Source organism: Leucoraja erinacea, chromosome 19 (assembly GCF_028641065.1).
Source record: "Leucoraja erinacea ecotype New England chromosome 19, Leri_hhj_1, whole genome shotgun sequence".
Lineage (NCBI taxonomy): Eukaryota > Metazoa > Chordata > Chondrichthyes > Rajiformes > Rajidae > Leucoraja > Leucoraja erinaceus.
The window spans coordinates 37712299-37728241 of NC_073395.1; the positions used below are offsets into that span (position 1 = coordinate 37712299).

Below are 15943 nucleotides of genomic sequence, written 5' to 3' on the forward strand. Positions count from 1 at the left end.
TTATTATTATTATTAAGGTTTGGACTACAAACGGCATGTTCTATTTAAGAGCAACCCTTTTGTAGGAAACAAATCATTAAAAAAATGGAAGGAGAGCAAATCAAAAGTGTCTCAATGTGGCTGAAGAAGGGTCTCGACCCGAAACGTTACCTATTCCTTTTCTCCAGAGATGCTGTCTAACCTGCTGAGTTACTCCAGCTTTTTGTATAGACAGTTCAACATCTGCAGTTACTACAGCTACCTATATATGATGCTAATAACTTCCCAGTGCTCTATGATCAGTTATTTCCAAGAACTGTGCAATATTTAATTGTCACTCTTTTATGTTTAAGACTCATCACGCTTCCAAAGAAACTTTGGATCATTTGAAAGCATCAAATGAACTTGAATCTCGAAATGAATTGGAGCAGAAAAACAAAGACTTACAAATTGAACTAAATAAGCTTAGAGATTCACATCAAGAAAGCCTGAATCTGAAAGAATCTACACAGATGGAAATTGAAAGATATAAGGAATTGTATTCGGAAGAATTAAAACGACGAAAATCCATTGCAGCTAACCTTGATAGGTAATTATTTGGTAAATTTGTTGTCCCTATATCTCCTTGATGGTTCAAGCAGGTAAATGCACTGTGATATTGAGCTACTTTGAACAAATTGGTTATTAAGGGATAAAGCAGCATTGAGTTATTTTCATTCTGATATAGATGATATATATTTGAATGATGGAACTGGTTTCATCCCTATCAGTATTCATATACAGGAGGAATAGATGTTTGGATTAAGTACTTAACGACTGCCAACACCTAAGTTTCCATCTTAGTATGAATTAATAACGTTCAATTTCAGGCATGAGAGCAAATAGGAGTATTAAAAATAGTGCTCTTTATTCAGAGCTTGATCACCAAGGCTACTAATTTACTTTGTCTTGAGTTATGCAGCTTTATTGGAAAGCAGATATTAAGCATGCTCTTCAAATACTTGTACAGAATGAACACCCTGAGGATTCAGCTGCTCTGAATCATGTTTTATGCTGTTTATTGTATATTTATTTTTTCCATTCTTTGGTAAAAAATAGTCAAAGAGCCATACAGCACAGAAAAAAGGCTCCTTGTCCCAATTTGTTCATGCCGAACGGCATGCCCCATGAAAGCTAGTCCCATTTGCTTGCTTTTGGTCCATATTCCTTTAAGCCTTTCCTATCCATGTCCCTGTTCAAGTATCTTTAAATGATGTTATAGTACCGGCCTTAACTAACTCCTCTGGTAGTTCATTCAATATACCCACCAGCCTCGGTGAAAACATTGCTCCTAAGGTTCCCATTAAATAGTTCCCCTATCGCCTTAAACCTGTCCTCTGGTTCTTGATTTCTCTATCCTGGGTAAAACGTCTTTGCATTCATCCTATCAATTTCCCCTCATGGATTTTATACACCTCTCTAAGCTCATCCCTCTGCCTCTTAGGCTCCAAGGAATAAAGTCCTAGCCTATCCAACTTTTCCCAATAGCTCAGACCCTTGATTCCTGGCAGTATCCTGGTAAATCTTCTCCGCACGCTTTACAGCTTAACGATATCCTCCTGCCAGGTGAGTGACCAAAACTGAACACAATACTGCAAACATGGGCAATAGCATAGAACAGTACAGTACAGGAATGGTCCCTTTGGCTCACAATGTTTGTGCTGAACATGATGCCGTTAAACTAATCTCATCAACATGATCCATATCCCTGTATTCCCTGCACTTCCATGTGCCTATCCAAAAGCCTCTTAAATGCCACCAAAAGCTTTCTTTACCACGCTATCCACCTGTGACACCAAATAACTGAGGCTGCGAATAAATATTCTTACCATTCCCATCTTTATGTCTGACAATACAGCAGTTAACCCAAATAGCAGAAAGGTTTTAATAGGTTCCCGCAACATACAGGATAGAATACAGCACCTATAGTCATAGTCCTACTGGACAAAATAGACCCTACCTGTGCTACCTATTGAACATAACATTACATGCATCAGTACACAACTTAACCTTTCTGCTGCAATCTTCATTAAAAAAAGGGTTTAATTTCCCAAATATTTCCATGGTTGCAGTTCTTTGTTTTATGTGTCTATTGAACTTTCCTTTTGAATATTGTTTACCAATTAATAATTAATGTTATATTTACTGGCTGCCAATTCATCTTTCCAAAATAAGGCATCTCATTCTTTCAAGATATGAATGTTTTGTTTTTATTCTCTATTTGTGGCTCCTTGTTTTCCTGTGTCTCCTTTTCTTCCTGTCGTCTTTCTGCTCCTGGTTTGATATCACAGGATGGAGGTGAAGTACTAAACAAGTACTTTGCATCTGTATTCACCAAGGAGAAGGACTTGGAGGACAATGAGATCAGTGTGGTCAGGCAGTTTGAGTTCAAGAAGGAGGTGGTGCTGAAGCTCTTGAAGAACAATCAGGTGGATAAGTCCCCGATGAGATCTATCCCAGGTTATTGAGGGAGGCAAGAGAAGAGATTGTGAGGGCCTTGATGAGGGTCTTTGTTTCTTCTCTAGTCACAGGGTGGAGGACTGGAGAATGCCAACGTGTTCCTTTGTTCTTGTGTGAAACTTTCGGCTGGTTATCCTCACAATGCAGTTTGTGAGGAGACCTGATAGAAGTATATAAAAAATTATGAGAGGCATAGATAGGGTAGACAGTCAGAACATTTTTCCCCAGGGTGAAAAAAAATCAAACACTAGAGGCCATAACTTTACGGTGAGAGGGGCAAAGTTTAAAGAAGATATGCAGGGCAAGTAAAGAAAGCAAACTCAATGCTAGCATTTATTTCAAGAGGGCTTGTATACAAAAATGGGGATGTAATGTTGAGGCTCTAAAAGGCGCAGGTAAGGCTGCATTTGGAATATTGTGAGCAATTTTGGGCACCATATCTGACGAAGGATGTGCTGATTCTGGAGAAGGTCCAAAGGAGGTTTACAAGAATGATTCCAGGAAAGAGTAGGTTGAGTGGTTGTCGGCACTGGGCTTGTACTCGCTGGAGTTTAGAAGAATGAGGAGAGAGACCTCATTGAAACATCCGGAATAGTGAAAGGCTTGGATAGAGAGGATGTGGAGAGGATGTTTCCACCAGTGGGAGAGTCTAGGACGAGAGGTCACAGCCTCAGAATTAAAGGTGTTCTTTTAGGAAGGAGATGAGGAGAAATGTTGTTAGTCAGAGGGTGGTGAATTTGTGGAATTCTTTGCCACAGAATGCCATGGAGGCCAACAATGGATATTTTTAAGGCAGAGATAGATTCTTGATTAGTACGGGTGTCAGAGGTTACGGGGAAGAAGGCAAGAGAATGGGGTTAGAAGGGAGATATAGATCAGCCATGATTGAATGGCGGAGTAGACTTGATGGGTCGAATGACCTAATTCTACTTCTGTTCCTTATGACCTCAAGAGCTGAACGGATCTGCCTGCATGAGCCGTATCCCTCTATTCCCTGAACTTCCATGTGCCTATCTAAAAGCCTCTTATGCGCCACTATCATATCAGCCTCCATCACATCCCAACAATGCGTTCCAGTTCCCATACTCTTTGTAAAAAAATAAACTTGCCCCTCAAATCTCCATTGAACCTCCCTCCTCTCACCATAAAGCTATGCCCTCTACTGATGGATATTTTCATCCTGGGATAAAGGTTTTGACTGTCTACTCTATTGATGCCTCTCATAATTTCATATACTTCTATCAATTTCTCACTTGACCAACAAAGGTAAATTTAGTAGTTAGGAATGGTTGTAATTTAATATTTCTGGTAGAATTTTAGGAAGATTAGAACTAAAGTTTGAAATTAATTAAAAACTGACATAAAAAAATACAGGTGGATTCAATTCCAAATGGTAACAGGTTCCATTATTTATCTTTAAGTACCTCACAGAACCACAATGAAAGGTGGACCACCATCCATCCATGCTCATTATGCCTAGCTGATTAGAAATACCTACCTTTGTCTGTCGACATTAAAACGGAAATTCACCGCTAAATCAATTAATAACTTTATTTATGGCAAATCAAAATTATGCAGGGAGCCTTTAAGTTACCCAGTTTGTTTGAAAATTATATTCATGCTTTAGTCACTTTTTATTAAACTTCCTTCTGCAGATCAAATGAGAGGTTAGCAGAAACCAATGCCAAATTGCTTAAAGAGCGCATTCGTTCAAAATCCTTCATTGCTGATAGCATTCACAATAAAGGTTTAACCACAACCCACACTCTGAATGAGAGTCACCTGGAAAGTATATTGGGTAATTGTAGAGACCTGGGACCAACCAACAGAATTCTCGGAAGCAACTTGAATCCAGCAGAGGGTGGAATGCCCCCCAGCAAAAAGGTAGAGTCGTACCTCATTAAGGTCAGTGGTTACCAAAATATATTTACTTTGTTCTTGCATTGATTCTTTCCTGAATGTGCTGTCCTGATTATTTTCAATGTTTCCTGCATTAGTTTCTACATTTTGCCAATTAATGGGAAAAATTATAGCTGTAACTGTGTAAGCACATTTTTCTCTGCAGTATACATTCAATATTTTTTCTGTGATCTTTGCTATAATTTTTGAAAATTGACAATATAAAAGTGATCACATTATTTATTTAAATGCCACAGATTTTCAGAATAATATTCAGGAGAAAGCCTGCTGCTGAAAAGCTAATCATATTATAAGAATTCTTACATCGGGAAGGAAAATAAATTAATTTTGATTTATACGTTAGTTATCACACTAAAGTGCTATATAGTAAGACTTGGATCCCTCTAAATTCTTAGCAGATCTGTTGATTTCCCTAGATTGTGTGGTAAAGGTCACAGCAAAGCATTGGAAGTTGTAGAGAGGACTGAATAATTGTCAGCAACTTTTGTAAGCGATCAGTTTCACGATCTAATGATGGCAATCACTCTGTTTTGCAGTCATTACAACTCCCTAATTAGATCAGAGGTTCTTGCATGACCCTTTTTAATTTTTGACGGCACAAAATTATAGCTGTAACTAAGCACATTTTTCTCTGCAAAGTTATACATTCAATGTTTTTTCTGTGATCTTTGCTATAATTTTTGTAAATCTTTTCCCCCTCGCCTTAAATCTAGTTCCTCTGGGTCCTGATTTCCCTACCCTGCAGCCCAAAATAGGCAGTGTATACCAACTAAAATTTTCATTTTTTGGTGTATCACAAAAAAGTTTGTCTGTAATTTCATTTATCATATCATATCTTTTTCAAATGAATTAATGAAATGATTCTCAACATTTTTTGTTTTTGTATTTTTGTGCAAATTCTTAAGTTTGGGCAAATCAGCTAAACTCAGCCACTTTTAATGTGCCGAAATAGTACATGGGTTCTTCATGGAAAAAAAATGCCTTTTAAATAGGTCAACTTCTCTTTTAAGAGAAATGGTCTGTTATTGATTTTACTTCATTCCTTTTCAACCTCTGGAAGTGGAAGTGGTTAAGAGCTTTGAGTGCCTTGGTGTTAATATTACCAATGATCTGTCGTGGAACAACCACGTTGATTGTGACAGCCTGAAGAGACTGACGAATCTTACAAACTTCCACAGATACCCCATAGAACGCATAACATTGGGTTGGGTTTGGAACATCACAAATAATTGCGGAGAGTTTTAGCTGCAGCCCAGTCCATCACAGAGACCAGACGTCCCATCATTGAACCTGTGTACATATCACACTGCCTCAGAAAAGCATGCTGAAATACTTGTTCCACCACGGTCATTCCTTCTCCCTGCTCCTGTCTGGCAGAAGGTACAGAAGCTTGAAAGCACACACGACTAGACTTAGGAGTAGCCTCTACCCCCTTGTTGTCAGGATTCTGAACAGCCCTTCCATAAGCTCAGGTCCTGTCTGATTCACCTCTATCCCATTGTGGACATTGGATTTTTTTCTGTGGAATTAATGCACAACAATGTGCTACAGTAGTGAGAACTATATTCTGCCCTCTGCATCTTCTCCTTCGCTCTATCTGTGGTACTTGAGTTTGAATTGATTATATCTATGTAAGGTATATCTGATCAGTTTGGATAGCATCCAAAACAAACCTTTTCATTGAACCTTGGTACACATGACAATAATAAACCTAAACCTATTGTTAATTTTCAGGTACATTTTAAATATTTTCTAATTCATTACGTAATTTTTGTCAAAGCATTGATAATTACATTAAACTGCTTATCATTTCAGATGCAGGATGAATTGCAAAAAAGTATTACCAAAGAACTTGCTCAAGGTAAAATAACGGGAGGTAGAAATGTTTTTAATAATGATTACTAGACTAGTTTTAAATTGCCTGCTGATATTTGAAACCTTGGTACATATTGAATGAGAGTATTTGAATAAGTATAGCCCGTGTCGTAACTATATTGAAATATCATTTTCAGTAAATTGCTTTTGTTGCATTATTAAATAATGATATTATACATTAGCGTGAATCCTGAATACCAATACCACTCCACCATTGATTTTTCGGGACCCTTGGTTCCAGAGCCTTTCTGGATTATCCATTTGCCAGACCAACAGAGGTCACTGCCTCTAAGAGAAGTTGAATGGTCCACCTAGGTCGCCCAGAGGCCATGACATCGGCCTGAAAAGTCGGCTATGGGGACAGATCTGCCGGATCCAGCGGGCCCCAGAGTCCCCGGCCGCGGGGGGCAAATTTGTCCGAAATAGAGGCCATGAAAATCCCACTGACATATAGATCAGCCACCTCACCCAGCCTAGGCACCACATTTATGGGGGGACCTCCGAGGGAGAGGATTTCAAGTGCGCTCTCGTAATTTTGTCTGGATTAGAGGAGGTGTCAGACTACCAGTTGCTGGATAATCGGTTGTGGACCAGTACACATGTCAATTTGGCTGCAGTCTTCACTTATAATGGTTAGACTGTTTTAAATGCAGATTATTATGCAGACTGAAAATAATCTGCATAGTTTGCCTTTCTTAACTCTGTGTTTACCCATTCTGATGAGCACAGATTTTCAATGATTGCCTGTGCAGTCAAATGGCAGACAACGATGTTTAGTGGCGGCGCTTTTAACAGCTGCGGCTCACCTGCAGTCCGTCTGTCTTTACTTTTTTCTGTTATTTTTTTTTTTGTCTTGTTTTGGTTAAGTTTTAGTTTGTTGGGTTGTGTTAGAGGGGGTGGAACATGTTCTCTGTCTCTTCCTTCGGGGGAATGCGACTTTTCCCCTTCTCTGTATCCGTCTGCGCTGAGGCCTAATGGTGGAGCTGGCGGTCTCCAACCTGCGACTGACCCCGAGGCTCCGGAGGCAGAGCCAGCCAGGACTTACCAATGAGAGGCTGGCTGTCTTCTGGGCTGAGGCAGCGGTGGCCCGACTTGCTGGTGCGGCTTCTGGCTTTCGGCGGCGGCCTGGAGCTGATGCAGTGGGGCTCGGAGCTGAGACTGCGGGACCTGGAGCGGGGGCGGCGGCCTGGAGCGGAGAATGCGGGACCCGGAGCTGGGGCGGCGGCCTGGAGCTGGGGCGGCGGCCCGGAGCGGAGACTGCGGGGGCGACGGCCTGGAGCGGAGAATGCGGGACCTGGAGCTGGGGCGGCGGCCCGGAGCTGATGCTGTGCCGGACCGTCTCGGAGCAGAGACGGCGTTCCGGCTTTCGGCGGCGGCGACATCACCACGGAGGTCCGCTGGACTGGAGAACGGCATCTCCGGCCTGGATCGATCGCCTCAGCGCACAGGGAGAACAAGGAGGGAAGAGACGGAGACTAAGACCTTGCCTCCATCATAGTGAGGATGTGCTTGGTGAACTCATTGTGGTGGATGTTTAATTTGTGTTTATTGTATGTTTTGTTTTTATTGGTTCTGTGTATGACTGCAGGCAACATAATTTTGTTCAGACCGAAAGGTCTGAATGACAATAAAGGATCTATCTATCTAGTTTAGTTTCAAGATACAGTGCGGAAACATGTCTTTCGACCCACCGGGTCTGCGCCGACCAGTAATCCCTGCACATTAAAACACTATCCTGCACCCACTAGGGACAATTTTTACATTTTACCAAGCCAATTAACCTACAAACCTGTACGTCTTTTGAGTGTGGGAGGAAACCGAAAATCTTGGAGAAAACCCACGCAGGTCACGGGGAGAATGTGCAAACTCTGTACAGACAGTACCCGTAGTCGGGATCCAACCTGGGTCTCCGGCGTTGCATTCGCTGCAACTCTACCACTGGCAGCAGCAGTCAGGCAGCAACTTTACCGCTGCGCCACCGTGACCAGTATAGGAAAGAATTGCAGATACTGGTTAAAACCAAAGATAGACAAAAAGCAACAGATGTTTGAAGAAGGTCTGAAGAAGTGTTTCGACCCGAAACATCACTATTCCTTTTCTCCAGAGATGCTGCCTAACCCACTGAGTTACTCCAGCATTTTGTGTCTATTTTCAAATTATAGACAACCCCTGATTTACATAAGGATTAGATTCTGTAATCCCTTATGTTAATCAGAATTTATGCAAGTTGGATGCACCTTAAAACTAGGTAGAAACAAAGAACTGCAGATACTAGTTAATACACAAAATGCTGCAGTAACTCAACGGGTCAGGCATCTCTGGAGAACATGGCATGGGGACGTTTCAGGCCATGACCCTTCTTCAGACTGATTCAGTCTACCGAGTTACTCCAGCAATTTGTGTAATTTCACCTTAAAACTCATTGCCAATGCGACTGGTCAACACCAGCGAGCCCATCTTCACCAGCTGCTGCACTGTCCAGTTGACATGGCCATGGCTTCTGGCTGACAGCTCTTTCTTTAGTCTGCAACCGACAGGACGTGCTTGGTCACAGTGGGGCTCCCTCCCTCTCACCAGCTGCCACACCGTCCTGTCAGCCATCACTTTATCTGCTCCCTCCTCCTTTTCCATCAGAGTTGCTGACATCTTCCACCTTGGATTATGGCAGCGACTGCAGTGGAGCAGGCGGGGAGAGGGGGGGGGGCAGTGGACAGGGGAGTGGTGGAATAGACAAAGTGAAGGCCAACAGGAAGAAACAGCAGTTGGTGAAAGGTGAAAAAGCCCCACAGTGAAGAAAGCTCTGCCGGTCGGGCTACCACGTGAGCTGCATCAACAGCCATGTCAACCGACTGGTGCCAGGGACTCAGCCAGGAGTTGTTCTCCATCCACTGCCTCCCTCGTTGTTGCTCGTCTTGCCAGTTTTGTGACGACCAAAACTTGAAAAGCCACATGCTCGGGCGATACTTTTATATCTATGAAGTGGGCAGGAAGCCCTTGCCATCCTCATATGCAATAACACAGGTCATTCAGGCTACCACCTTTTGTGAATTGTATACATAAGTGCGAGTTTACCTAACTTGCCTATTACATGTCAGGTAGTGCTTATGTAGTTTCAAATGTCAGACAAATAAGGAAACTAGATGAACTTAGCCTTTTACTATCATAGTCTGAAAGTGTGCTAGTATCCATAGGCAGGATCTTCTGAAGAGATATGTGCAGTAACAGTACTTTAGGAGAATTCCATCAGAGTGAATGAAAACAAGCTTGAAAACACCAGAGATGCTGAAATATAAGAAGGGGGAATTTACAAAAGCACAGCAATCATCCATACAATTAGATGAAAAACTGTTATAAAGTTGCTTTGAGAATATGGATGAATAAGGGTAGATAATGCAAGAATTGCAGGAGGGATATTTACAAGAGCAGGTTCAGTTGAACTAATCACTATAATTTGTGTTCTAGCCAATGCCGATTTGGACAGTGCATGTTCTCGTATCTCACCTCTGGGATCTGCTGCTTGCTCCTTGGCAAGCCCTAACCAAGTTCAGGGTCCTGTAGCTACAGCCACGGAACAATACCTGGAGGTTCTGAAGAAAAATTACATGATTTGAATTGTATTGTACATTAAAAATAATATGGACTTTCTCCACAGACAGTTGTATTTATCACATATTTACACATCGGAATAATGTGTATTCAAATAAAATTTGTTGTTACAATCCATGTTAATTGATCGCAAAACTTGCAAGTTTATATTTCTGCAATTATTTTTGCTCAGGAGTATTTATGTAAAGTTACTATACAGGATCTATTTTTATAAATGGCTTAGACAATGCTGACAGCCCAGTTCAAACAATGTCAATAATGTCTCATACTTAGGTACAGAGAATTTTTTTTTGCACACAATTCAGTAAAATCTTACTTGAAATAAACACCTATAACTATTATTTAATGATCTGAATAAGGATGAAAAGTAACCAGGTCAGAACATTTAGTCAAACTGCATTGTATTCATATTGTTCTGCAATTACTGTAAATAATACTATATAAAAATTGTATGTGGTGTGATGTCGATTTGTTTGTTACACAGTATTGTACGCTGGTTCTCTTGTGAAAGATTGCCAAGACTGTACTTGTTTGGGTACATGTAGTACAAAAGCATTGCATTCCACAAGTTTGACTAATAAATATTGATGTATACTTTAGGATGCAAGAAATTCCTTTTATGCATGGTTAAATTCCATGAGCATGCACTACCAAACAATAATACCATGATAAACAAACCAGCCATGGCTGGTATTTTTAACTCAACTCCTTATACATTTGGGTGTTTAAAATGCAGCTATCATTCATCCAAGTAAAATAACTATCATCAACTGGAGATAGAATTTTAATTAGGATTTTCCATAGATGTTCATATGATATTTTGCTATTTAGATGTTATGCTTACTATTCTAAAAGATGATCTATAAATTGTTGCATTTTTTCTGACCCTTATGCAATATTTTCATGGAAACACAAATCTACAAAATTATTTGGCTCAATGAACAAAATTAAACTTGGTTAAATTTTAAATGTTGTTAAATTAAACTTGTTTAATTAAGATCACCAGTTCTTGTACGTGGATCCTATGTGAAAACTCATGGTACTGAACTTCCGCTCCTGCTAAACTGGTACAAGATGGAGCTGGCTGGAGTGGATATACACATCTTAGAAGTAAGTATTCCTCTGTAAGGGTTACTGTATAAAGATTTATCAGGCAAACTCACCAGCAACACGTCTTCTTTCTCTCCTTTGTTAGTCCATCCATATTAATATAATGGCTTTGGTATTTCTCCTCCCTTTCCCCGACTATTTCCATATTCCAGGAATGCTGACACCAAGGTGTGTGTGCCCAACACAGCAACTACCTCCAATTATCTACCACTAATCATCTACTAATGCCACAATGTTGAAACAATATTGAGAGTTTTGTATTCTGCTAACAAACAAAAATCTTTATAAATGATGGAAGCTCATCTTTCGGTATTCATTAAGTGGGTTTTAGTGAATTCACAAAGTAAACACCTACACATGATACGATCAGAATTGAAGACGCAGTTTCTCATTATTCGTTCCTGAATAGTGAATAAATCAATGATTATTTGATTGATATTATTGGTTCCTGAATAATCGTAAACAAATTCATGTTTTGTTTCTATCACAAATTCAAACTTTTCAATGCAATCACAAATTTTCTTTTGACCTCGGCAACAGGATATGTTGAAATGCCACTATTTCCTGTATTTCTACTTATTTTCCCTTGCATACTGACCTCCGTACCTCATTGGCCTCTGAGGAGAGAACTTGGGCGGCTTAATGGCACAGCGGTAGAGTTGCTGCCTTACAGTGTTTACAGTGCCGGAGACCCAGGTTTGATCCTGACTGGGTGCTGTCTGTATGGAGTTCGTACGTTCTCCCCGTCCCCCTCGGGGGTTTCAGGCCGTGACCCTTCTTCGGACTGATTCAGTCTGCTGAGTTACTCCAGCAATTTGTGTAATTTCACCTTAAAACTCGTTGCCGATGCGACTGGTCTGCCCCAGCGAGCCCATCTTCACCAGCTGCACTATCCAGTTGACATGGCCGTTGTTGCGGCTCACTTTGTAGCTTTTAGCCGATAGCTCTTTCTTTAGTCTGCCACCGACACAACGCGCTTGGTCACAGTGGGACTCCCCCCCTCTCACCAGCTGCCACGACGTCCTGTCAGCCATCACTTTATCTGCTCCCTCCTCCTTTTCCATCAGAGTTGCTGACATCTTCCACCTTGGATTATGGCAGCAACTGCAGTGGATCAGACAGGAGGAGGAGGTGGCAGTGGACGAGGAAATGGCGGAATAGACAAAGTGAAGGCCAACAGGAAGAAACAGAAGCTGGTGAAAGGTGAGGAAGCCCCACAGTGAAGAAAGCTCTGTCGGTCAGGGGCTACCACGAAAGTTTGCAGTGAAGATTTACCAGGATGTTGCTAAGACTCGAGGGCCTGAGCTGAATGCGATGAAGAATTTCATCACCGATGAGGAGCTTTGTTAAAACCTGTCTCAATGGACAAGGGAATTAGTTCATATTTAAGTCTCAACCAGAAGCTTTAGATTAGATTCCTTTATTTGTCATTCAGACCTTTTGGTCTGAACAAAATTTTGTTGCCTGCAGTCATACATATAATAATAAACAACAAAACACACATTAAGCACAAATTAACATCCACCACAGTGAGTTCACCAGACACCTCCTCACTGTGATGAAGGCAAAAGTCTTAAAGTCACTGTCTCTTCCCCTCCTCATTCTCCCTCTGCGCTGAGGCGATCCAGGCCTCCAATGTTGTTACCCCACCGGGCGATGGTAAGTCAGTCCCGCGGCTCAACCGAGCTCCGCAGCCCGGGGTAATCGAAGCTGCTGAGATGTCGCCCTCCAGTCCAGCGAACGCAGCTGTTGCCGCGGGAGCTCGGGAAAACAAACAGGCACCAATCTGTGACCTGCAAGCTCCCGACGATGTCGTCCACTGGCCCGCGGCCGAGCCCCGGATTCAGGTCGCCGCCGCCTCAGCCACCGGACCACGTCTCAGCCTCGAGTCGTGCCGCCCTACCGGAGCACCGTCTCAGCCCCGAGTCGTGCCGCTGCCACCGAAACGCCGCCACAGCCCCGAACTCGGCCAGCCTCGCGTTGTAAGTCCTGGCTGGCTGCCTCCGGAGCCTTGAGGTCGGTCGCAGTTGGAGGCCGCCAGCTCTGCCATTAGGCCTCAGCGCAGACGGAGGCAGAGAAGGGGGGATACGACGGAAAGAGTCGCATTCCCCCGAAGGAAGAGACAGAAAACCATGTTTTACCCCCACACATAACATAACCTAATAACTAAAAATCGACTAAAACAAGACAAAAAAAAACAACAAAAAGTAAAAGCAGCCGGACTGCAGGCGAGCCACAGCCGTTCAACAGCGCCGCCTCTTTTCAGCGGTGAAGTACTCCAGGATGAGATTAGTAAATACATTGTTTTTTAAGTTGTACAGTAGATGATAGGGGAAGGCCCATTCTTACAAGTGCTCCACTGAACGAGATACAGTAACAATGTCTTGAGCTCAGCTTCTGAACATATGCTTGTATACTCCAGCTCAAACTTTGAACATTTTATCTTGGTCTAACTGGAGGAGAGGTGATGTAGTTGAGTAATTTCTCATTTATATCATGAATGGTGCTCGAGAAATAAGCTTGCGGCATGTAAAATGCAATACTGCAGTGAGAAAGATAGAGAAAATAAATATCAAGGGAGATACTTTGATGACACCAGTCTACACTTAGTGTCAGTTTTGATTAATCTCATAGCTTGCTTTCCATCATGAAGCAGACACGAAGAGACAAATTTGAGCAGCATACTCCACTCAAAGAAAATGTATTGTGGGGTTGAAGCTGCTCTTTCCATCTCTCTTGGAACTAGCATACAGTTTGGACCATGTCCATTATGACTGATGGATGGACTCCACAATGCATTTAACAAGCAGCTTTTCAAGGAAGGAGTGACGACAGAAGATCCTGGTTATGACTTTCGCAGCTACAGCAAAGGTAGCCATCACTTCTTTTGCAGTCAGATTTGTCTCATTTTTTGAAGTTGGTCACAACATCTCCATGGTCCCCTGGCATGTTTTTCTCATCCCGGATGTTGAAGATGAGGTTGTGAATTTGTGACTGCAGTTTCACTCCACAAAGCTTTAAAACATCAGCAATCGCTCAAGGCCTCTTCCTTTCTCTTCGTGTTAGGTAGGGTGACAGAGAGGCTGGAATGGAGAGCTTGCTGTGGATAAAGACAAGGTCACATTTGCCAAGGAGAGTCATGGTTGAGCACTTCTTTAACGTGTCCCCTTCAGTGGATACTGGTTGCCTCTCTATCCTTAATAACATCACTTCCATTTTCAGCATTCAAAAAGGTAGGTCCTTGAGTCACAGATGAAAACAGCACCATATATGAGCAAACAATACCTTACAGCAATATCCCCCTAGACATTGGCATCTGTTAGATTATATCACTGTGCTAAAGGCTGCAAGGCTATTGCACAGGCCTTAGCCTTGTGTCCAAACATAACAATGTTGAAACAAAAATTGTTTGACCAATGCCAAACCTCTAATATCTCAATCAGGAGATTATTGAAAATCTGCCAAAGTATCCAACTTGAAACTTTAACTGTTTCTCTTCCCACAGATGCTACCTGACATGCTGCATGTTTCCAACAATTTCTAATTAAAGCAACAATTTAACCTTTGGGTGGATGAGTATTTCAAGTATAGTCAGGATATGGTTGCACATCTTATTTCCAAAGTGATTGCTAGAACAGTACAATACACAAGGGTGGAGACTGCAAATGCTGGCATTTTGAGCTCTCCATAAATCAGGCAGCACCCGTGGAGGGAATGGACAGATGACATTTTGGGTCTGGGCCCTTATTCAGACTGATGGGAGTACAGGGTAGAACATTTTAAAAGAGTGGGAATGGGGTGAAACATGACAGGTAATGGGTGGACGATGGAGGGGATCATTGGCAGATGGGTGAAGTAAGTGACAAAGGTTAGAGGTGAAAAAACAAAAGAATGGCTGGGAAGGAAAGAATAGATGTGAAATGTAAAGCTTATGGGGATTATATGAATGGAAGGGAACATGGAGTTGAATGAGGGAGGATTAAAGGGGAATATGGGACATGGATGTGAGATGAGAATACAGGGGAGGGGAAAAGGGTAGGGTGACGTGAGAAAGTGGGAGATGTATGTGTACTGGATGGGGTAGGGTAGGGAGCATGGTATTAAGGTAACAAGTAATGCAAAGAATTACATTATCGTGATGTACTTTTAAATCTGGGAACTAGGTCTGTCAGCATTTGCACTTTGTAAACATTAGTTAATTAAAGCCCGTCCCACTTTCACGACCCAATTGGCGACCTCTGCCGAGTTTGCTCTCGACTCATACTCGCAGCATGGTCGCCTCGAGGTCGTAGGTGGTCTTTGTAACTCTTCCTCATGCTCGTGAGTGGTCTCTGCGCACTCGTGGTTTCAATAGGTTGTGCCGTTTTTTCCAGCCCGATAAAAAAATGTCCATGAGTAAAAAAAGTTGGCATGGACAAAATTGATACTTTTGACTCGCAGGTAGGTCATGATGGTAGTCGTTGGTCTGTAAATGGCCCGAGGAAAAATAATGCAAGCATGACATCATTTTATCATTTGATCATTTTCCACTCGTAGCTAGTCGTAGTTGGTCTTAGTTGTGGAAGACTGAGGTCAAGGGGGGTTGCAGAAGGTCGTAGACATAGTCGTAGGAGGTAGGAGGTCTTTTACTTCGGCGAGTCAACACGAACTTGGCATTTTTTCAACTCATCTAGGGTCTTCTAAACTCGTGGATTAGATCATCCAAGTGTGACAGGCCCTTCAGTTGTTTTAATTTAACTACAATTGAAATAGATTAAGAAAATGTAAAAGAAAAACACTTTAATTGATCAGTGATGAGTTTAAGTTAAAATTTCATTACGTTTATTTTCAATTGGTCAGCAAAAACTCAATACATAAGAAATATGTATGTAAATATTCAAACTACAAAGACATAAAAATGTTCAGGTACGAAATAGCTTTTCTTCCTTCAGAACTACAAATATCCTCGAGGATG

General features: G+C 41.9%; 2 protein-coding genes across 2 annotated transcripts in view; one reads left to right on the forward strand and one right to left on the reverse strand.

Annotated features, from left to right (window-relative positions):
• The window catches only part of si:ch211-272n13.3 (ankyrin repeat domain-containing protein 26), a 119573-nt gene extending 109102 nt beyond the window's left edge, over window positions 1-10471 (forward strand). Inside the window, 4 exon segments of the mRNA XM_055650847.1 lie at window positions 333-568; window positions 4134-4383; window positions 6214-6259; window positions 9736-10471. Coding sequence (XP_055506822.1) covers window positions 333-568; window positions 4134-4383; window positions 6214-6259; window positions 9736-9884 — 681 coding nt within the window. The 3' untranslated portion in view covers window positions 9885-10471.
• Window positions 10472-15783: 5312 nt separating this feature from the next.
• Window positions 15784-15943, reverse strand: part of lsm8 (LSM8 homolog, U6 small nuclear RNA associated) — a 14981-nt gene continuing 14821 nt past the window's right edge. The window contains exon 4 of the mRNA XM_055650848.1: window positions 15784-15943. This exon is cut by the window's right edge and continues 164 nt beyond it. The gene's annotated coding sequence lies outside the window, so the exon portion shown is untranslated.